Consider the following 23,890-nt stretch of genomic DNA (forward strand, 5'->3'; position numbering starts at 1 on the left):
TAAGAAACACAGAGGAGACATACACAGAGAAAGAGGAGAAGACCATGTGAAGATGGAGATAGAAATTAGAGTGAGGCAGCCACAAAAATATAATTTCCAGAATAATTAAAGAGCTAACTATAAACAACAAACTGAAGCATGGGAGGAAAACCTAAGTGTGGTGAAGATGGTCTTTCTAAGTAAGATACAAACCCACAGGCAATAAAGGAACAGACTGACACATTACATAAAAATTAAAATATAGGTATGACAAAAGACAATGTAAACAACTAGACAGGAATTGGGCAAAAATAATTGTCACATATGAAATAGGAAAATATAAGATATTCAGAATGTATAAAGAGCTTCCATACATCCATTAGAAAGTGAAAAATAACTAATAGAAAACTGGGCAAAGAATATGAATTGATGATTCACGAATGGACTACAAATGCCAATAAACATATAAGAATAACCATGAATAACCAGCAGCATGGAAAATAAAATTCAGTGAAGAGACATTTTATCTCCATTAAATTAAATTGGCCAAAAGTTTTAAAAGATTGATAATATCCATCATGAGATAGAGTGTGGATACACTTTCAAACATTTAAAATTGGTTGAGCCATTCTGGAGAGCAGTATGGCAGTATTCATCGACATTAACATTCATATTGAGTAAAATTCGACTTCGAGGAAACTTGTCAGATATACCCCAAAACGCACAGAAAGACAATAGGGCACATCGATGTTTACTGTAGCATTGTTTGTAATAAGTGAAAAAGTAGAAAAAACCTAAGTGTTCATCAATAGGAAAATGTTTAAATAAAATGGAAAGAGAAATATACATAACAAATTATTCCAATAAATAGGCTTCTTCGTTGATTAAAAACACAAGATTTATAGCCAAAAAAAGAATGGGAGAAAAGCAAATTGTAGAACAATATTGTCCCTATGCTACCGGTTATATTTAAGAAATCCAACCGAAGTGTGTGTGCACACCACGCTGGGCTCTTGAAGGTTCCACACGAAACTCCTATATGGCTTAATACCTGCAAAGCCTTAGGCTAGGCTTTATACGCGGTAAGTGCTATATAAGAGTTGTCTATTTTTTTTACGATAATGCATTTCTGCATTACTTATGTAATTTAAAAGTAAAGAAGATGTTTGTGATTGCATTAATAACTCCCTGCACCAAACTGCCTGCCAAGCGCGAGGGCCATTTATTAAAATCTCTCCATCCTGAGAGCCCAGCACGGGGTCTGGCACATAATGGCCGCGTTGTGAACACCTGCTGTCGGGACCAGCCTGCCGCTTCCCACTCCTCCCCGCACCCAAGCGAGACCCCAACTTGACCTTTCACCCCTAAACCTTCCTCAGCCAGCGCAGCCACCGGCCGCCCAGTACGCAGGCGCAAGAAGGCGGTGCCCAACTCACGGCAGCCCCGCCTTCCGGGCGTATAGACGTCACTGGACCGCGCCGCGCAATATCTGACGTGCCTGTGGCCCGCTTTCCGGAAGGAAACCCTGGCGGCTAACTATGGCGACGGTCGCGGAGCAGTGGGTGCTGGTGGAGATGGTACAGGCGCTCTACGAGGTGAGCTTGGCGGCCCCAGGGGTCCACGACCACACCCAGCCCTGGGGAAGTGGGACGTTTTGTGTGGATTTTTGGTCTGAGGCCTGGGCAGGGCTGGCCCGGTTACGACCGGACCCCCGGCGTCTCTCGCTGCAAAGGCTCATAGGCGCACACATTTCCCAGTGGCAGAATGTAGGGAGGCACGGGCGGGAGCCGGAGCCGGAGGTCTCGTATTGCGCTGCTGCGAGCGCGGAGCCCTTTCCAGGTACTGCTCGGATACAGGAGAGAGGCTAGTCAAAAACAAGAGTTGGGACTGATGGTAAAACGGAGTGATGAAAGTAGAGTGCATAATCAGTCTGGAGAGGTCCTAGGGAAGACAGGTTCTCGGAACTGTGGAGCAGGGAATAGGGGAAAGAATTGTAATAAGGTGGATTTTGTTTTTGTTGGGACGTGGGGTTAGAAAGGAAGCCGAATGATTTCGTTAGGTATGTGAAATAGTTTGTCATTCTTCCGCCTACTTCCCATTTTCTGTCTTGTAAAGATACAACTATTTTAGTAAAATTTTAAAGAAAGACCAGTTAGGAGCTTTTTTGAAAGGCCAGCTATTTCAGGTAGGTAAAATAATATGAAATTTAAATGTCAGTCTTGGAGAATGTTCATTCTTTAGACATTTAGTGAGTTTCCATACACTGTGCAATGGAACTTTCTGCGTGTTCTCTGAGCTGTTCAGTACAGTAGCCCACTAACCACATGTGGCTCTTAAGCACTTGAAACGTGGCTAGTGCAACTGAGGGGCTAAATTTTTCGTTTAATTTAATTTAGATGTGTATTTAAATAGTTGAATGGTGCTAGTGACCACAGTATGGGACAGCAGAGATCTAGATGCTAGGAATGGTGCAAATGAGGGAACAGGTAAAAGCTCCTGTGCTTACAGAGCTTACATTCACTAAAAGTGAATCTGTTTTCTTTTGATAATTTTCTTAAAACTTAATATAGCACTTACTGGTAAGGGTGATGATGCAAGATGTATTATTGCAAAACCCATCAGGACTTTTTGAAAAAAAAAACAGTTAAGAGAGCAAATAGAGCTTAGGTGATGTCCAGCCTTAGGTAGATTATAGTGACTAAGAAGAACCACTAAAATTTAAGATATCTTTTTTTCTTTTTTAGAAATGAATAATTTCTACTATATATTGTTGCTGCCTTTTTGAAGACTGCCCTGTAACTATGTAACTTCTCATACCTTGGTATTGACCTTGAGTGAGATTTGAGAGAAGGTCTCCTTGATGTAACATTTCCTAGGGAAGAAAAGAAGCCACATTTGTGATTTTTATTAACTCAGTAAACATTTCACCTTTTTTTAGGATTTCTTTGTGGAGTGGAATGTTTAGTAACTTGGACTTATGTTTGTCAACTATAATCCAATTATTGATAAAACCAAAAGGATTTTTTTAGTAGAGTCTTCATTCTTAAATGAATTATAGTCAGGAGGGATCAGCAAATTTTAAAAATAGTCTTAGGTTTCTGGTTTTGCTTCTAATTTCTGTGCACAGTGTGTGCATAATTTGAGGAGTCAGGCTGTGTACCCATACATATGTAACATGTATGTAGTTTTAAAGTTATTTGTCCAATGACCTGAAAGTTTATTATGAAATAGTCAGCAGTTTCCTTGGTCCCCCCTTCTGAACCTTTTTAACTATTGTGAATCATCATTGCTTTCTTTTTGTCTAATGTTTGAAAATAATGTGTATTTACGTTTCTAAATACCTCTTTTTTTAACATCTTTATTGGAGTATAATTGCTTTACAATGGTGTGTTAGTTTCTGCTTTATAACAAAGTGAATCAGCTGTACATGTACATATATCCCCATATCTCTTCCCTCTTGCATAAATACCTCTTTTAAATGACTTTCCGATGACAACCTATTATAATGGAGCACCCCATAACTGACTTATGGAGATTTAGTTGATATCTGGAATCTTTTATACGCACTTACTGTATCTAGTTGTGTAAGACATAAAAGTCAGCCTGGCTTTTATCCTGGAAATGTACAGTTGAAAAGAAGACCTCATGTGGATAATTTCATTAAGGTACCTTTATGGATGTTGACATGGAAAACACTACATACTTTTGGGGAACTGTGGTAGAAAAGAGACCTGCTATTTCTTTAAGTACTTATAAAGTCTTTTTTTCTCTTCCACGTTCCAAGGAGAATTTAAAGAGGCCTATTGGGGATACAGGAAATATAATAAGTTGTGCAAAAGTCTTTGAGCATTGCGGAAACTGGTGTCCAAATAATTCTCACTCTATCCATGGTATGTGGGGGTTGTAGGAGGCTTGTGAAGCTGCGAAATGTTTGTTACAGTCACTTCCCACCGGTAAAAATATAAATTACCTGAAGGATCTGATACTTGAGATTGTTTGACTCTCGGAATTCTGTGTCACATTTAATTTTAAACGTTCATTTTTATTCCTAAAGATGTTTTTCTTCCTAACGCCGCAGTTTTAGAGATTTTTCAGGTAGGAGAAATTGCCTTCTGTTAGAAATGGGAAAAGGAATGAGTAGAAATGAAGTGAGCTTTGAAATTAAATTTTAACAAGTAATAAGTAGGTTAAAGGTCATGGGAGCAGGGTATGCAGGTGGATTACATTTTATGTGCAGGTTTTGGAAATGTTTATTTCACTTCTTCTTTTGCTTTTGTTTTTGACTCACTCCTAGGCTCCTGCTTATCATCTTATTTTGGAAGGAATTTTAATACTCTGGATAATCAGACTTCTTTTTTCTAAAACTTACAAGTTACAAGAACGATCTGATCTTACAATCAAGGTAAGGAGTTAAATCTCTATTTTATTCTTCGGTGTATGATTATAGTTGCTACATCTTTCAAAACGGGACTTGTGGTGGCTCAACTACAAATGTTAAAATATTTTCTGGAATGTAAGGAAATCAGGGTAAGTAAAATATGGGGAAGCCAGGGATAAAGTGAATACACAAAGGAGTACCATGTTACAGACCTTTATACTTTTCGAGGAGTAAACAGCAGTCTGGGAACGTACTAGATGCTGGACGGGAAGCATGGATGCATGCTGGATTTCAAATGTCCGTATACAAGAAAGACTACATGACTTGCTCGGGAAAAGCACCACCATTTCTGAAGGCTGAATGAAAGTTTCCCCTGTGGTCTTTATAAAGGAAATTCAGAGTTAGAAAGAATCCTCCCCATCCCACTGCTCTCCACCTTCCCACCCCAAATCAAATTTTGATGTGTTCTGTATGGTAAGGGACCCAGCTCAAGCCCAAGCTAGGCAAACCTTAGGAAGCAGAAGTGTCGAGAGGACTTGCAGTCCTGCCCACTTCGAGTCTGTTAGTATGAGGGACCAAGGGGCTTGTGGCATCCCCTACCTTCTCACGCAGGTAGGAACACTTAGTAACTGTGCCCCAGGTGTGAGAGGAAGAGCAGTTTTGACTGCAGTGTGGTTTCTGTAAAAATGCCTGAAACTTTGGTACACAAGGCAGCATTGAGTGTGGCACAACGATGGAGCACTGCTCTTTTCTGGAGCATTCACAGAAGGAAGTGCAAGTGGAATGGAATTACAGCAATGTGGCGATTGTTCCCCTGGTTTCACTGGCTGCCCCTGCTGTCCTGATTATTAATATTTGTCATGAGATGGTCAGGCAGTATCCCCCCTAGGGGATAGGGGATATGCAGCAAATGGTTCTTAGGGCAAATAAGTTTTGGAAACCTGGGTAAAGAAGACTAAACAGGTGTCTCATTGCATGATTTCTTGTAACCTTTAATATGCCAGTGGATATTTGAACCGCTGTTTGGAGAACTGCCCTAAACTTGACCATAGATCCCCACCCCCGCCTTTTTTTTATGAATACCTTGTGGGATTAGTGTGCCATAGAACACTCTTTTGATAGCATTGCAGTAAGATTGGGCTGTCTGGGCCAGAAATCCTGGCCGGAAATCTACTTTTTCCCCTTGATATTTAGGAACTCCACGTGAATGACTATGAGGCTGTGGAATAGATTTATAGCCCAACTTTTTAAGGGGTTGATCATTCCTAATATTCTTAGTTTAAGTTTAGACAAGTCAATCCACACAAATACGCATTTTATGAGACTGATGCGCTACCTGCTGCGCTAAGAGGGCAGATCAAATACGCATTTTAAAAGAAGGATACTGAAACATAATTTTAGGATGACCGTCTAAAAGCAGAACTTACCTAGAGCAAGATTCAGTAATCGCTGACATCTTACCCTAAAAGCTGTGGAAGAAAAAAAAACTATATGAGTGTTTCTAAAGCTTAACTTATGGCAGCGAAGAAGAAATGCCCTTCTCAGTTTTATAGGTCTGCAGAGTCTCTTTTATTATTATTAATTAATTAATTAATTAATTTTTGGCTGCATTGGGTCTTCGTTGCTGCGCATGGGCTTGCTCCAGTTGCAGCGAGTGGGGGCTCCTCTTCGTCGAAGTGCGCTGGCTTCTCGTTATGGTGGCTTCCGTTGTTGCGGAGCACGGGCTCTAGGTGTGCGGGCTTCAGTAGTTGTGGCAGGCAGGCTCAGTAGCTGTGGCTCGCGCGCTGTAGAGTACAGCCTCAGTAGTTGTGGTGCACGGGCTTAGTTCCTCCGCAGCATGTGGAATCTTCCCAGACCAGGGCTTGAACCCATATCCCCTGCATTGGCAAGCGGATTCTTTTTTTTTTTTTTTTTTTTTGGCGGTACGCGGGCCTCTCACTGTTGTGGCCTCTCCCGTTGCGGAGCACAGGCTCCAGACGCGCAGGCCCAGCGGCCATGGCTCACGGGCCCAGCCGCTCCGCAGCATGTGGGATCCTCCCGGACTGGGGCACGAACCTGTGTCCCCTGCATCGGCAGGCGGACTCTCAACCACTGCGCCACCAGGGAAGCCCCAGGCAAGTGGATTCTTAACCACTGCACCACCAAGGAAGTTCCCTGCAGAGACTCTTGACTACCAGGCAATCTTGAGTTGATTCTCAAATCTGTCTCTGTGGTAGCAAGTGGACAGTGTGCGTGATTCATACTTCAGGCTTGTTCAGGCTGCTGTTCTGTGCAGTCATTGGCAGAAATAGATGAAGAATTTATTGGCTGATTTATTCAGCCAGTATTTTTGAGTGCCTGAGCATCAGGTGAATATGCTCCTAGCCATGCCCTATAATTGCCTATTAGGAAAAAATGCACAGAAGCATTTAACAGGAGTGTGAAAATAGAAGTATTGAGAGTGGGCCTATGTAAGGCAAGAATTGCTGCGGCTGTCATGTTCATCAGGTGCCTCATCTCATCCTGTACATCCAGACTACATTTTCAAAATTACATTGTTTTCTAGTTCAAGAAAGGATAAGAAACTCAAAATAGTCAAAATACTTGGAATGCGTGAAATAACAGCTAAAAGGAATAAAGTGGTTTTTTATGAGAAATTTCCAAACAATTAAATCCTATTACAATAATTATTATGAGAGTCTTTTGGTATATTTCAGTTACTTCCGAATCCTTGCCAATGGCCTGTAGAAACAGTGCTTTGTAGTCTAGTTGATCCCTTCCTGTGACAGCCATGCCTGTAAGAACTTAAGGCATGGCTGTCTGTCATATCTTGCAGTAGAGGCTGAGCTCCCTTACCTGCAGTCATGCCTCTCACCTTTGTGTTATAGACTTTTTGTTTTATCATCAGTAGCAGTTATACTTCCTGCTTCCCACAGTGAAAAATCCTGAACATAGAAATAAAATTTTTAAGAAATTTCCAGTCAGCCACAAAGCTTCATGGAAAAAGAGCCTTTAGCCTGAGATAAGGAAAGAGGTGAGGGGTTAAGTGCACAAAACTCAATAGTGATTCTGTGTCATTTCCAGGCACAGCAGCTGGACGTCTGTGTCTAGCAGTGTGTTCATTATGATGGTTCCATTACAACAAACAGCCTAGATACCGCTAGAGTTGCTGTCCAGTAAGTAGCACTGTGCTGTATTTTAACTGCTTTTCTCCTGTAGGAAAAGGAAGAATTGATTGAAGAGTGGCAACCAGAACCTCTTGTTCCTCCTGTCTCAAAAGACCATCCTGCTCTCAACTACAACATCGTTTCAGGGTAAATTGGTTTTGCTAGTCAAGGGCTTATATTTGGTTTCCTGTAGGTAAACTCAACAAAGTATACAGTGGTTTATATAGTATTCCTTTTTTTTTTTTTTTTTTTTTTTGCGGTACGCGGGCCTCTCACTGTTGTGGCCTCTCCCGTTGCGGAGCACAGGCTCCAGACGCGCTGGCTCAGCAGCGGCCATGGCTCGCGGGCCCAGCCGCTCCACGGCATGTGGGATCTTCCCGGACCGGGGCACGAACCCGTGTCCCCTGCATCGGCAGGCGGACTCTCAACGACTGCGCCACCAGGGAAGCCCTATAGTATTCCTTTTTTAACTGAAATAAGATTTTTAGAAATTTCTGGAGATCAGAAACTGCTTTTTTATAGTCTCCAATTTGGGTTTCCAAGTTTGTCCCTTTTAAAATATATATATATATTTTTTTTAAAAGTAATACACACACATAATATTTAAAATGAAAAACAGCATTCCTACTTTTTCCCACCTGGATTGTTTCTGATTTTAGATCTGTTGAAGGTTACCTTCATAACTAGATATTAGCAGTATGCTTACATTACTATTTCTTGATTGATTAATGATAGGCAGTGCCTGTTGACTTTCACAATATGAATTATGAAACTTCAGCTCACTTATGCTACCTACCTCCTGGCTTCCAATGTTTTATTTATTTTTATTTTTATATCTTAAATTTAAGTATACAGAAAATATCAGTCACATATGTATCTACCACCCAGAAGTAGTAGGTATTAACATTTTGCTATCTTTAGTTTAAATCTATTTTTTAAAAGAAATAAAGCATTAGAAATGCAGTTGACCCTTGAACAGTATGGGGGTTAGGGGCCCTGACCCTCTGGGCAGTCAAAAACCTGCATATAAATTAGAGTCAGCCCTCCAGATACCCAGTTCCACCAGATATGTGGTTCTACATCCATGGATTCAACCAACCATGGATCATGTAGTACAGTAGTATCTACTGTTGAAAAAAAATCTGTGTATAAGTGGACCTGCACAGTTCAAACCCATGTTGTTCAGGGGTCAGGTGTATCACTGAAGAAATCCCTTCCCATCTATCACTTACTCTTGCCTCCCAGGCAGGATAACCACCATCTTGAAGTTGGTAGATGTTTTTCCTTTGCTTATATTTATACTTTTGCCACAGCATGCCTGTTGCCATGAAAGTGTTTAGTATTCTATTTAAAAATATGATGTAGGATATTCTCCTGAGTATGTCCTTCTACTTCTGGTCTGATCTGAGAGAGGCTTGTATTCTTCACTTTCGCAAATTTCTTTGGTCTCATGAAAATTTTACTTGTCCTGAAATCAGACTTACCAATCATTAATGTTATGGTTATAAAATCCTTCCTACCACAAAGGTCTAATTTGCCTGTTTTCCATATGACAATCAGTTGTCCCAACATTATTAGTTAAATAGTCCATTTTTTACCTACTGATTGGAAATTTCCCTTCTTTCATATGTCAAGTTCCCTTATAAAGGATTTGTTTCTGGCTTTATTTCTATTCTTTTGGTATATTTACCTCTCCCTGTGCCAGAACCTCGCTTACACCACAGCTTAATAATAAGCCTTGACTAGAGTGAGTCTTTCACCTCCTTGTTCTTCACAATTGTCTAGGCTATCCTTGACTCTTCACTATGAGTTTAGGTTTAGCTGATCAGATTTGACCAGAAAATGGGTTTGGGTTTGTGACTAGTAATGCATTGAATTTATGGATTAATTTGGAGAGAATTGGTATATTGCTAATACTGAATCTCTTCACCACGTACCTTGTGTGTCACTTGTATACTTAGGTCTTCTATGTCTCTGAGAGAAGTTACATAATGTTCTTCATAGAGATTTTGCTTAACTTTTTTTTTCCTACTTTTTATTTGGAAATAATAGTAGATTCACATGCAGTTGTAAGAAATAATACAGAGAGATTTCATACACCCTTCATCAGTTTCCCCCAATGGTAACATCTTGCTTAACTATAGTACAGTATCACAACTAGGAAATTAACATTGCATATCTTTTAATAGCTTCGTCTCTGGGTTCCAGAGAGTTTTCATTTCTGTCATGAAGCATCATTTTCTTCTTGTTTCTGTGTTATTGCACTTGCTAGGATACCTACCATGCAGTGTTGAATAGGAGTGGTAACAAGGGCCTCTGTATCCTGTTCCTGATGGCTTTTAAGGGATAACCTGTATGGTGTTATAGGCCTTCCTTTCTCTTCCTAGTTTGCTAAGGGAACTTTTTGTTAGTTTTAAAGTCAGTGTTAAATTTTATTAAATTTTTTTTTAATCCATTGAGATGGTTGTGACTTTTCTCCTCTAATCCATTACTATATTAAATTGTACTGATTGATTTTTTTACATTAATTAAGCATATACATAAAATTTTGTGAGAAAAATTGCAAGCAACCGTGCCACTCATCCTCACCCCAGATTCCAGCTCTGTAGACTTGCAGAAAGATGGGAGATTTACTCTCTGGAAAGGCTAAATATAAATTGAAAGTCCTAAGAATGTGTGAGGAGGCAGGTGCCATTCTAAAAACAGAAAGCAAGTATATAATGAATAGTGGGATGCTAAGCCCGTTTCCTCCAACTCAGCTTTCAGAAAGTTGGAAACTAGATTTATATCCTCATATACACCTCACTGGAGGATTCCTCTCTGGTGAAACTCAAAGTCAAGAGAGTAAAAACAGAAAATTTTGAGTTGCGGTCTCCACAGATGAATAAACAAGTCTGTGTCTCATTATCATAGAGTGAAGCCCACCATCAGTCAAGAAGCGAAGCCCATTTACCCAGTGCTTGCAATTAGCATTTCAGTGTCTTATTCTTAAAAATGGGTGGACAACCTTAAATTATGGTCCATTGATTTTCAACAGAATGCCAAGACAATTCAGTAGGGAAGGAATACTCTTTTTTAACAGATTGTGATGGGACAATGGGATATACACATGTAAAAGAATGATGATGGACCCTGACCTCACACCATGTGTAAGAATTAGCTCAAAATTAATCATGGGCTTAAATTTAAGAGCAAAAACTGTAAGTTCTTAGTTTAGAAGAAAGAAAACAAAAGAGTAAATCTTCATAATCTTGGATTGGCCAGAGATTTTTAGATATGACACAAAAGCACAAGCAGCAAAAGAAAAAATAGACAAACTGGACTTCATTAAAATTAAAAATATTTGTGCTTCAAAGCCCACTACTAGAGAAATGATACAAAACCCCACAAAATGGAAGAAAATATTTTCAAGTCATATATTTGTTAAGGGGCTAGTATCCAAAATATTAAATATATAAAAAGAACTCTTATAGCTCAGGGATAAACCCTATTTAAGCATGACTATTTGGTTAATTTTTATTAATTGTTGGATTCTTTTTTTTTTTTGCTAATATTTGGTATTTTTAGCATCAGTATTGAAAAATGAGTTTAGTCTTTTTCTTTTCCTTTACTGTGCTGGCCCAGCTTTGGTATCAGAGGTATATTGGTCTTATAGTTTTCCTGGCAACACTATTTGTTGTTTGTTCTGTTGAGCATAGATTTTTAATCATGAATTTAATGTCTTCAGTGAGTTTTTAAAGCTGTTCATATTTCCTTTTTGAGTAAGTTTTGGTTACTGCCATTTAGTAATTGTTCATTTCTTCTTTTGTTTTCAAATGCATTGGCATGAAGTAGCTCATAGGATTCTCCTGGGAAGTTATATGTAAAATATATACATATAACTTTGTATACAGATGTATATAACAACACATCTATGGGGTTTGTGTCTCCATTACAGGCATTTGTGTCTCCTCCTTTCTCACTCAAATTTGCCAAAGGTTTATTCTCTGGTTTAGTTGAGTCTCTGTTTTATTTTCTTCACTTTGGGCCTCTCCTGCAAAGGCACTGACTCTCCCTTCAGCACCGCTCTCATCAGCACCCATGTAAGGCAGCGTTCTCATTTGCTTTATTATTTCCTTCATCCCCAGTGTTCTCCTCCCCAGTAAGGTATCCCACTGTAATACGTGTATTTTGCTTTCTTTTATTATTTTATGTTATTAAAATCATATATGTTATTATTTTTATTATGTATGTATACTTGAAACCATGTAATCTTAATGTTTTATGAAAGTATGTTTTTAATTTTGTGCTCTAGACTTCATTCTGGTTTTTTTCTTGCAAGTTTTTAACTCAGCACTTATTTTTCAACAAATATTTGAGTGCCTACCATGTTTAAGGAATGTGCTGATGAGCATGTCCGATAAATCAAAATCTTAGTTCTCTTGGGGCAGGCTGACCAAGAGTGAAATAAATACAGTGTTAGCTGGTGCTGAGCGGTATGAAGAAATATCAAGCAGGGCAGAGAGGTGGAATTGCTAGATGGACTTCCTGTTCATTTCTTCCAACTGCTACATATTATTCTGTTGTGTATGGCCACCGTGTTTTACTTAGTGATGGGTAAATTTAGTGATTTTCCTCGTGATGGATACCTAAGCTACCCCCACTCCCCACTGCCACAAAAAAACCTGGTGATTAAACCTGATTAACGTCCTCTTGTGGACCTGTCTGAGTCTCTCTAGGGGTGTGGGACCAGGAATTGGGTACTACTCTATATGCCTGTCTCATTTCCCTATGGGACTTTCCTACATTGTGATTCTCCTGGGTTAGTATATGGGCGTTCATTTTCCCACAGCTGTGTTTGGTAACATTGTTTTATTTTGCATTTCTCTGATTATTTGAGCCTTTAAGTATCATTTGATCTACTTATTATTACCTACTGGGTTTTTTCCCTCCTGTGAATGCCTCTTCATATCTTTTAGTTCTTCTTCTATTTGATTCCCAGTCTATCTTTCGATTATCAAGAGTCCCCAATATTGTGTAGATTTTAATCCTCAGTCAGTTCTTGAGTAGTAATCTATTACAATGAGTCTAAGAAACTTGTTTTTTTCCGATTTTAAGATCTCTGAAACAGGTATGAATCTTACAGCTGCAGAGTAAGATTACAGAGTCATTGTCAGCTGGGGGCAGGTGAGGGTATCATTTCTTGCACACTGATGAACTTGGTCATGGCTGTGCTTACTGCCAGCACCTCAGTTGAGTTTTGTGCACTGCTGGTAAGTAAATCAGCTGATGGAAGGAGAAATGGCCAGATCCCTCCAGACAGTTGAACAGAGGCTGCTGGGACTAAGGCTTTGAACATTCCTTTGTCAAACTCCTACTGCCTTTGGGTAATAACAGTTTACTTTCTAGAAACGTGATTCAACTGCATAAAGATGAAACTAAGAGTTTAGTCCAGTAGGAAAGTTCCAGCATCAAACTTAGAGAATAGGTGATACTGACTTGTCAGGTAATCCCAGAGATGATAGCGGAGCATCCTCCTAAGCGACGCCAGGATCCTCCTGTCAGCAGGGAGTAGAATATGTTAGCAGGGAGTATGAATACCCATGATATCCATTACGTAGCAGAGAGCACACAGAACTGCTGACTAGAAGTTATGAATGTCTTGCCTGATTGATCTTGCTTATATTTTTCTTTTCATAGGTACAAAAGTAGAATGACAAAAATCTGTGTCAAGATAGCCCTTTCATTAAATATGACCTAAAATATAAACGATAAGAAAACATCATTGCATTTTATTTTATTTTTTTTCATTTTCGGGTGTGTTGCGTCTTCATTGCTGCATGCACGCTTTTCTCTAGTTGCGGCGAGTGGGGGCTACTCTTTGTAGCAGTGTGCGGGCTTCTCATTGCAGTGGCTTCTCTTATCGTGGAGCGTGGGCTGTAGGCACGCAGGCTTCAGTAGTTACGCCACACGGGCTCAGTAGTTGTGGCTCATGGGCTCTAGAGCGCAGGCTCAGTAATTGTGGCATACGGGCTTAGCTGCTCTGCGGCATGTGGGATCCTCCTGGACCAGGGCTTGAACACATGTCCCCTGCATTGGTAGGCAGATTCTTAACCACTGCACCACCAGGGAAGTCCCTGCATCATTGCATTTTACTTGGCTGTGTCTTTCTTCCTTAGTGATAGATAAAATACAGCCGATGCCATCTTAGATTCATGAAATCCAGTATATCTCTTTATCACTCATCTGTTAATTTTGTCTTTGGTATCTTCATTGAACCAGAATTCTAAATTTGGACTTGGTCATATTCATCCATTTTAGCCTCATGGTTTGTGTGTTTGCATACTTGTTTCAGAAATCATTTCCTATTCCAAGGTCACAAAGACCTTCTAAATTTTCTTCTGTTCCAAAATACGTTTTAGGTTTTTTTTAATCTGCCTGGAATTCATCTTTGAATATGGTTATTCAACTTTATTTTTCTCCATAGAGAAAGCAATATGTGTAACTTAGTAGTTAGTGAGGGCAGCTGCTATCATTTGCCATATATTTATATATAGGCATACCTCATTTTATTGCACTCCCATAGATACTGCACTTTTTACAAATTAAAGGTTTCTGGCAACCCTGTGTTGTCAGAAGATGGTTATCATGTGTTAGCAATAAAGTATCTTTTAAAAATTAGAAAAAAGGGAGACCTTCAAGATGGTGGAGGAGTAAGATGTGGAGATCACTTTCCTCCCCACAAATACATCAGAAATACATGTACATGTGAAACATCCCCTACAGAACACCTACTGAACGCTGGCAGAAAACCTCAGACCTCCCAAAAGGCAAGAAACTCCCCACATACCTGGGTAGGGCAAAAGAAAAAAGAAAAAACAGAGACAAAAGAATAGGGACGGGACCTGCATCCCTGGAAGGGAGCCATGAAGGAGGAAAAGTTTCTACACACTAGGAAGACCCTTCACTGATGGAGACAGTGGGTGGCAGGGAGGAAGCTTCGGAGCCACGGAGGAGAGCGCAGCAACAGGGGTGCGGAGGGCAAAGCAGAGAGATTCCCACACGGAGGATCAGTGCCAACCAGCACTCAGCAGCATGAGAGGCTTGTCCACTCACCCGCCAGGGCGGGTGGGGGCTGGGAGTTGAGGCTCTGGCTTAGGAGGTCAGATCCCAGGGAGAGGACTGGGGTTGGCAGCGTGAACACAGCCTGAAGGGGGCTAGTGCACCACAGTTGGGAGGGAGTCCAGGAAAAAGTCTGGAACTGCCTAAGAGGCAAGAGACCATTGTTTTGGGGAATGTGAGGAGAGGGGATTCAGAGCACCACCTAAACAAGCTCCAGAGACGGGCACAAGCTGCGGCTGTCAGCGCGGACATCAGAGACGGGCATGAGATGCTAAGGCTGCTGCTGCAGCCACCAAGAAGCCTGTGTGCAAGCACAGGTCACTATCCACACCTCCCCTCCCGGGAGCCTGTGCAGCCCACCACTTCCAGGGCCCTGTGACCCAGCGACAACTACCCCGGGAGAACACACAACGCGCCTCAGGCTGTTGCAACATCATGCCGGCCTCTGCCACCTCAGGCTCGCCCCGCATTCCGTACCCCTCCGTCTCCCCGGCCTGAGTGAGCCAGAGCCCCCTAATCAGCTGCTACTTTACCCCGTCCTCTCTGAGCGAAGAACAGACACCCTTAGGTGACCTACATGCAGAGGTGGGGCCAAATCCAAAGCTGAACCCTGGGAGCTGTGCAAACGAAGAAAAGAAAAGGAAATCTCTCCCAGCAGCCTCAGGAGCAGCAGATTAAATCTCCACAATCAGCTTAATGTACCCTGCATCTCTGGAATACTGAATAATGAATCATCACAAAATTCAGGTGGTGAACTTTGTATAATTTTTTTCTGTATATCTTTGCTTTTACCATTTGTCCTAGGTTTCCATTTGTCCGTTTTTTCTTTTTTGTTTGTTTTCTTATTATTATAGTTTTTAGTGCTTGTTATCATTGGTGGATTTCTTTTTTGGTTTGGTTGCTCTCTTTTTTTTTCTTTATTATTTTTAATTTTTTAATTAAAAATTTTTTTTTGTTTTTTAATAACTTTTTTTTTTCCTTTTTTTCTCCCTTTTCTTCTGAGCCGTGTGGCTGACAGGGTCTTGGTGCTCCAGCCGGGTGTCGGGCCTCTGCCTCTGAGGTGGGAGAGCCGAGTTCAGGACTTTGGTCCACCAAAGACCTCCTGGCTCCACATAATATCAAACAGTGAATGCTCTCCCAGAGATCTCCATCTCAGTGCTAAGACCCAGTTCCACTCAATGACTAGCAAGCTACAGTGCTGGACACCCTATGCCAAACAACTAGCGAGACAGGAACACAACCCCACCCATTAGCAGAGAGACTGCCTAAAATCATAATAAGGTCACAGACACCCCCAAAACATACCACCGGACGTGATCCTGCCCACCAGAAAGACAGGATCCAGCCTCATCCACCAGAACACAGGCACTAGTCCCCTCCACCAGGAAACCTACACAACCCACTGAACCAACTTTAGCCACTGGGGACAGACACCAAAAACAACGGGAACTACAAACCTGCAGTCTGCGAAAAGGAGACCCCAAATACAGTAAGTTAAACAAAATGAGAAGACAGAAACACACAGCAGATGAACGAGCAAGGTAAAAACCCACCAGAAGAACATAGGGGCAGGACAGGAATAAAGATGCAGATGTAGAGGATGGACTTGAGGACACGGGGAGGGGGAAGGGTAAGCTGGGACGAAGTGAGAGAGTGGCATGGACATATATACACTAGCAAATGTAAAACAGATAGCTAGCGGGAAGCAGCTGCATAGCACAGGGAGATCAGCTTGCTGCTTTGTGTTCACCTAGAGGGGTGGGATAGGGAGGGTGGGAGGGAGACACAAGAGGGAGGAGATACGGGGATATATGTATACGTATAGCTGATTCACTTTGTTATAAAGCAGAAACTAACACACCACTGTAAAGCAATTATACTCCAATAAAAATGTTAGAAAATAAATAAGTAAAATATTAAAAATCAGAAAAAGATTTTTTTTGTGTTTTATTGAGATATAATTGACATATAGCACTGTATAAGGTTAAGGTGTACAGCATAATTATTTGACTTAAACACATCATGAAATGATTACCACATTAAGGTTAGTGAATATCCATCATCTCATATAGATACAAAATTAAATAGAAAAGATTTTTTTCCTTGTGATAAAAACTCTTAGGATTTACTCTCAACAATCTTCATGTATAATTTAACAGCAGCATTAATTATATTTGTCGTGATGTACATTGTATCACCAGTACTTATTTATCTTATAACTGAGAGTTTGTGCCTTTTGACCTTCATCCTGTTCCCCCTCTCCCCACCCTGCCTCTGGTAACCATAGATGAGATCTCTTTTCCTATGAGTTTGTTTCTTTTTGAATTATAATTGACTTAACACACTGTTAGTTCCTGGCACACAACATGGTGATTTTATATTTTTGTACATTTCAGAATGATTACCATGATGAGTCTAGTTACCATTTGTCACCATACAAAGATATTACAGTAATTATTAACTATATTCCCCACACTGTACATTTCATACCCATGACTCAATAACACACAGCACACCACGCATATATACCAAATCTTCTTTATCCGTACATCTATCGATGGGCACTCAGATATTGCTTCCCCATCTTGGCTATTGTAAATAATGCTGAAATGAACATAGGGGTGCAAGAATATTTTCTAGTGAGTGTTTTTGTTTTCTTTGTGTAAATACCCAGGGGTAGAATTGCTGGATTGTATGATAGTTCTATTTTTAATTTTTTGAGGAGTTTCCATACTGTCTTTCATAGTGGCTGCACCAATTTACATTCCCATGAATAGTGCATGAGGGTTCCCTTTTCTTTACTTCCTTGCCAATATTTGCTATTTGTGGTCTTTTTGATGATAGCTATTTTGACAGGTGTGAGGTGATATTTCATTGTCTTGATTTTCATTTCCCTGATCATTAGTGATGTTGAGCATCTTTTCATGTGCCTATTGGCCATCTGTATGTTTTCTTTGGAAAAATATCTATTCAGATACCCTGCCCGTCCTTGACTTGTTCCAAATCTTGGAGGTAATGCTTTCAGCTTTTCACCATTGAGTATATTAGCTATGGGCTTGTCATATGTGGCCTTTATTATGTTGAGATATGTTCCCTCTATACCCACTTTGTTGAGAGGTTTTATCATAAGTGATTGTTGAATTTTGTCAAAGACTTTGTCTTTATCCTTACTGAGATGTTCATGATTTTTATTCAATTTGTTATTGTGGTGTATCGTGTTGATAGATTTTCAGATATTGAACCATCCCTGCATCCTTGGGATAAATCCCATTTTATCATGGTGTATGATCCTTTTAATGTATTGTTGAATTCAGTTTGCTGATACTTTGTTGAGGATTTTTGCATCTATGTTCATCAGTGATATTAGCCTGTAATGTTATTTTTTTGTGATATCACTGGTTTGGGTATCAGGGTAATGCTGGCCTTGTAGATTGATTTCAGAAGCATTCCTTCCTCCGCAGTTTTTCTGGAATAGTTTAAGAAGGATAGGTCTTAACCCTTCTTTAAAGGTTTGGAAAAATTCACCTGTGAAGCCCTCTGGTCCTGGGCTTTTGTTTGTTGGGAGTGTTTATTACTGATTCAGTTTTATTACTGGTAATTGGTCTGTTCACATTTTCTACTTCTTCCTGATTCAGTCTTGGGAGATTGTACATTTCTCGGAATTTGTCCATTTCTCCTAGGTTGTCTATTTTTTGGCGTTTAGTTGTTCATAGTAATTTCTTATGAGCCTTTATATTTCTGCAGTGTCTGTACCTTCTTTTTTCATTTCTGATTTATTGATTTGGACCCTGTTTTTTCTTGATGAGTCTTGCTAAAGGTTTATTAATTTTGTTTGTCTTTTCATAGAACCAACTCTTAACTTCATTGACCTTTTCTATTGTTTTTTAGTCTCTATTTCATTTATTTCTGCTCCAATATTTATGATTTCATTCCTTCTACCAACTTCGGGATTTACTTGTTCTTTTTGTAGCTCCTTTAAGTGTAAGGTTAGGTTGTTTATTTGAACTTTTTCTTGTTTCCTGAGGTAGTCTTATATTGCTTTAAACTTGCAACAGCACACTTCCCTCTGGTCACCAGAGCTACGTGCTCTGAGTGTGCCCTGTGTGTGTGCTGAGCGAGTCTTTCTGTTTTGGTGTGCTGACTAACTACAATGGGTGCTTGGTAGCCATGGCTGGCCCTTGGTCCAGTTGGTTGCCAGACCCTGCCTTGTGCAGAAGTTGCTGGCCCCTGGTAGGCATGCCCAGATCCTGGCATGGCTGGCTGCATGGCCAGGGGAGTCCCAGTCCTGGTGCCAACCAGCTGGTGGACATGCCCAGGTCACAAAGTAGCTGGCTGTAGGGCCAGGGGTCCCAGAGCTAGTGTTGGCCTAGTGTTTGTGGGCAGGGCTAGTCTCGGATTGCCTGGGGCTCAGGGGGTCCTATGATTGCCTGCCTGCTGGTGAGTGGGACTGTGTCTCCGCCCAGCTGGCTCCTTGGCCTGGTGTTTCCCAGTACTGGTGCTGACTAGCTGGTAGGCAAGGATCAGTTTCAGTGCTAATAAGCTAGAGTGAGGATTCAAAAATGGCACTCGCCAATACCAGTGTTGCCATGGTATGAAGATCTCCCAAAAGTGGCTGCTGCCAGTGTCTGTGTCCCCAGGATGAGTCCTATTTGCCTCCTGCCTCTCTGGAGGCTCTCTAAGATCAGCAAGCAGGTCTGACCCAGGCTCCTTTCATATTACTTCTGCCCTGGATCCTGGAGTGTTTGAGATTTTGTGTGCAGCCTTTAAGAGCAGAGTCTATTTCCCACAGCACTCTGGCTGTCCCAAGAAGAAGCTCCACTGACCTTCAAAACCAAATGTTTGGGACTTCCCTGGTGGCCCAGTAAGAATCCACCTTACAGTGCAGGGGACCCGGGTTCAATCTCTGGTCAGGGAACTAAGATCCCACATGCAGTGTTGCAACTAAGCCCACGCACCACAACTATACCAAGCCCACGTGCCTCAACTAGAGAGCCCACGTGTTGCCAACTACAGAGCCCATGTGCTCTGGAACCCCTGTGCCACAACTACAGAGCCCACACACCCCAGAGCCTGCATGCCACAACTAGAGAAGAGAAAACCTGCACACCACAACTAGAGAGAAGCCCACGTGCCACAACGAAAAATCCCACATGCCTCAATGAAGATCCTGCATGCCTCAACTAAGACCCAGTGCAGCCAAAAATAAATAAAATAAGTAAATAAATAATACATATTTTTTAAATGCAAATGTTCTGGGGGTTCATCTTCCTGGTGCAGGACACCCAGACTGGGGAACCTCTTGTGGGGCTCAGACCCCTTACTCCTTGGGAAGGACCTCTGCAATTGTAGTTATTCTCCCATTTGTGGGTCACCTACCTGTGGGTATGGGTCTTGACTATACCATGTCTCCACCTCACCTACCCATCTCATTGTGATTCCTTCTTTATATCTTTAGTTGTGGAAGATCTTGTCTGCTAGTCTTCAGGTCATTCTCATCGATAGCTGCTCTGTAAATAGTCGTAATTTTGGTGTGCCCATGGGAGGAGGTGAGCTCGGGGTCTTCCTGGTCTGCCATCTTGGCCACTCCCAATGCAATAAATTATTTATTTATTTATTTATTTATTTATTTATTTATTTTTGGCTGCATTGGGCCTTCGTTGGTGCATACAGGCTTTCTCTAGTTGTGGCAAGCAGGGACTACTCTTTGTTGTGGTGGCTTCTTGCTGTGGTGGCTTCTCTTGGTGCAGAGCACGGGCTCTAGGCACACAGGCTTCAGTAGTTGCGGCATGTGGGCTCAGTAGTTGCAGCACACAGGCCCGAGAGCATGCAGCTTCAGTAATTGCAGTGCGTGGGCACAGTAGTTGTGGCTCGAAGGCTCTAGAGCGCAGGCTCAGTAGTTGTGGAGCACAGGCTTAGTTGCTCCGTGGCATGTGGGATCTTCCCAGACCAGAGATCAAACCTGTGTCCTCTGCATTGGCAGGCGCATTCTTAACCACTGCACCACCAGGGAAGTCCCAATAAATTATTTTTTAAGGTGTGTACATTGTTTTTTAGACAAAATGCTGCTGTACACTTAATAGACTACAGTATGGTGTAAACATAACTTTTACATGCACTGGGAAACCAAAAAATTCATGTGGTTCTCTTGATTGCTGTACTTGCTTCATCGCGGTGGTCTGGAACCGACCCCGGAGTATCTCTGAGGTGTTCCTGTATACACAATTTTCTTGAGTTCTGGATTCTTTCATTCGTCTGGTTGTCTGTTCTCCCTCAAGTGCCAAACCTGTTGTTAATGGGGGTCTGTAGTATTTGTTTCTTTCTGGTAAAGCACCATTGTCCTATGTCTAAGTTCACCTGTGTAATTACTGACTCTCACTGATAGTGTGGTTGTGGGTTTTGACTGGGAAGGGTTTTATTTTCCCTCCTTTGACTCTTCTGAAGCCTTGTTGTGGAGGTGTCTTTCTGTATCGGTTTTATTTGCTTCTGTGAGGAACTTTGAAGTGTCTTCAGCTCCAGGATTCCTGTGTTCAGTGCCCTGTCTGGCTTACTGCTGCAAGCCTGCATGGGGCACAGGTGTGAGCCTTCCACTTCTCATGGAAACTGTTTTCCTTTTCTACCCCATGTGCTAGGCAGAAACAAGATGTCTACACCCCTATGTCATGCTGGCAGCTTATCGACTCTGGTCAGGGGCTTTAGGTGTACTTATTCCTGATAGTTTGAGTTCTCTGTGTGTCAACAGTTTTTGTAGAATGGCCTCAACCTTCACAGCAGCAACCGTTAGTACAGACTTGTCTACGTGGATATTTTGTGTTTTCATCTTTTTGTGGGTGCCAGCACCTCCACATCAGGAAGGACTTATGAAACTAAAGAAGGCCTGGGAAGTGGGAAGCTAAATAACACAGTGGGTTATTTGAAAGAGAAGAAGCTCTTGAAGCAATAGGGAAAAAAGAAGAAAATATGTAATGAACACCTCTTATAATGACAAGTTGAGAGATGAAGAAACTGAGGCTTATGCAGGCCAGGTAACATCTCTGAGTTTCTGAAGTGGTCGGTAACCATAATACTGACGGGATCTACCTGACTCCACAACCATGTTCTTTTCACTGAGTCTTGTCTGAGTTCATCTGCTTTTGTGAATTTACTTCAAGTAGTCATTCTTTACCTTCCCTGGTTTCCCAGCATCTTTCGTTATTTTTCTCATAGAAAACCAGTTCTGTTAAAACATACCAGTGAGAGTGGTGTTTCCCAATCTTTTCTGACCACAGTGCATTTTACAGAGCAGCCCAGTGCACAGAGCAGTGCATGTGTAGAACAGTTCCGTGCCACTGTCCTTTCCCTGGCCCTGTTGGTGCATTTCCGTTCCATTTGATTCTTATGGTTTACTTTAGGTGAAATAGGCTGGCTGTGACTAAGTAAATTGATCTCACAACCCTTTAATAGCTCATGTCTCATAGTTTGGCCAGTGGTTTTTTTTTTTGTTTTTTTAAATATTTATTTATTTATTTATGGCTGTGTTGGGTCTTCGTTTCTGTGCGAGGGCTTTCTCTAGTTGTGGCAAACGGGGGCCACTCTTCATTGCGGTGCACGGGCCTCTCACTATTGCGGCCTCTCTTGTTGCAGAGCACAGGCTCCAGACGCGCAGGCTCAGTAGTTGTGGCTCACGGGCCTAGTTGCTCCGCGGCATGTGGGATCCTCCCAGACCAGGGCACGAACCCGTGTCCCCTGCATTAGCAGGCAGATTCTCAACCACTGCGCCACCAGGGAAGCCCTGGCCAGTGTTTTTGAAGCATGACTTAAAGCTGGAGTATTTGTCAGCAGAGGACATAATAGGTTGTCTCCTCAAGAGCCCATCTCTTGTCTCAGCTGAACTCAATCCATGCTTCTCCTGTGCAACTGGCCACTCTGTTTCCCCCCTTTTTGGATGAGGAGGATTCCTTTTAAATGGTATTCCAGCATTAACTTTAGAAATTGGGAACAGAGCTCACTTATTCTTTTGGTGGCTTCCTGTAGGTAACATGTAATTTTTTAAAAATATTTATTTATATTTATTTATGTATTTATTTTGGCTGTGCCGGGTCTTAGTTGCTGCATGCGGACTTCTCAGTTGCTGCATTAGGACTTCTTAGTTGCAGCGTGCATGTGTGATCTAGTTCCCCAGCAAGGATCGGACCCAGGCCCCCTGCATTGCGACCGCAGAGTCTTACCCACTGGACTACGGGGGAAGTCCTAGTAACATGTATGTTTAAACCACTTAACTGTAAGATTGTTACTTGCTCTGCCTCTTCATACCTTTGATCTTGATCTTTTTCTATTTCCTCCCTGTTTGTCTCATTCCAGGTACTTTATTTAGCAACGTCTTTCTTAAGTGAGTTTTAAAACTAAAGCAACGGTTTGCCATTCATCTATTCATTATGGAATTCTAGCTCAATTTCTTTTATTTAAGTACTACAGGGTGGCCTATTAAGAGTAGAATTGATGACCGAATATCTGATTTTTAATATACTATCGTCTAATTTTACTTTTTAAGAATAAAAAGAGAGCTAGGAGGCCAGAATGCAAATAGAGTAGAATGACAACACTTGTGTGTCCTGTCACCTTCCCTCTTCTGGACAGCTGATAATGTGTGTCCTGTAACAAGAATGACTGCTGAAGTATACCACGCTTGTCTCTTTCCCCAGCCCTCCAAGCCATAACATTGTGGTGAACGGAAAAGAATGTATAAACTTTGCCTCATTCAATTTTCTTGGATTGTTGGATAACCCTAGGCTCAAGGTAAGTAGCACATATGCTGAAGTGGACAGATAACATCACTGACATAAGCATCTGGACATAAAATAAGAGACAAATGCAGAATATCAGAAGGGGCTGTGTAAGTACTTACTCTTTACTCTTCAGTGACAGAGCTGTAACCTAGTTTTCAGCAAAGGGAGGCAAGAGTGTCCTAATGTGGCTTAGTGTTGGGTGACAACCAGAGAACTAGATGAACCAGACCCGGGTAATAGTTGGAGATGTGTCTAGGAAATTGCTTCATCTCCTGTTGGGATTGTGGGCCAGCAAACATTTTTTGAGGAAAGACCTGTGCCCACAAATGCCAGAAAGTGCGAATGCATTGAGTTAACCAGGTTTTAATGATCAAGCTAATATAACTTTTCCATGTTTTAAGTCGTATACCTAAGTCTTCCCATCCCTCTTTTCTTTATATCCTGTTAGAATTGTCTTAGTACTAAGAAAGGAAAAGCCAGGGTACTGTGGAGCTATGTGGGTTAAAGAATAGGAAATGTCATTT

At 41.4% G+C, this 23,890-nt stretch overlaps 1 protein-coding gene across 1 annotated transcript in view; it reads left to right on the forward strand.

Moving 5' to 3' along the window:
• The first annotated feature begins 1,473 nt into the window (after nucleotides 1-1,473).
• The window catches only part of SPTLC1 (serine palmitoyltransferase long chain base subunit 1), a 62,552-nt gene continuing 40,135 nt past the window's right edge, over nucleotides 1,474-23,890 (forward strand). The window contains exons 1-4 of the mRNA XM_081238470.1: nucleotides 1,474-1,574; nucleotides 4,274-4,381; nucleotides 7,556-7,650; nucleotides 23,283-23,376. Coding sequence (XP_081094596.1) covers nucleotides 1,518-1,574; nucleotides 4,274-4,381; nucleotides 7,556-7,650; nucleotides 23,283-23,376 — 354 coding nt within the window. The 5' untranslated portion in view covers nucleotides 1,474-1,517. The remainder of the gene's footprint in view (nucleotides 1,575-4,273; nucleotides 4,382-7,555; nucleotides 7,651-23,282; nucleotides 23,377-23,890) is intronic.

Source organism: Mesoplodon bidens, assembly GCF_964165515.1.
Source record: "Mesoplodon bidens genome assembly, chromosome: 6".
Taxonomy (NCBI): domain Eukaryota; kingdom Metazoa; phylum Chordata; class Mammalia; order Artiodactyla; family Ziphiidae; genus Mesoplodon; species Mesoplodon bidens.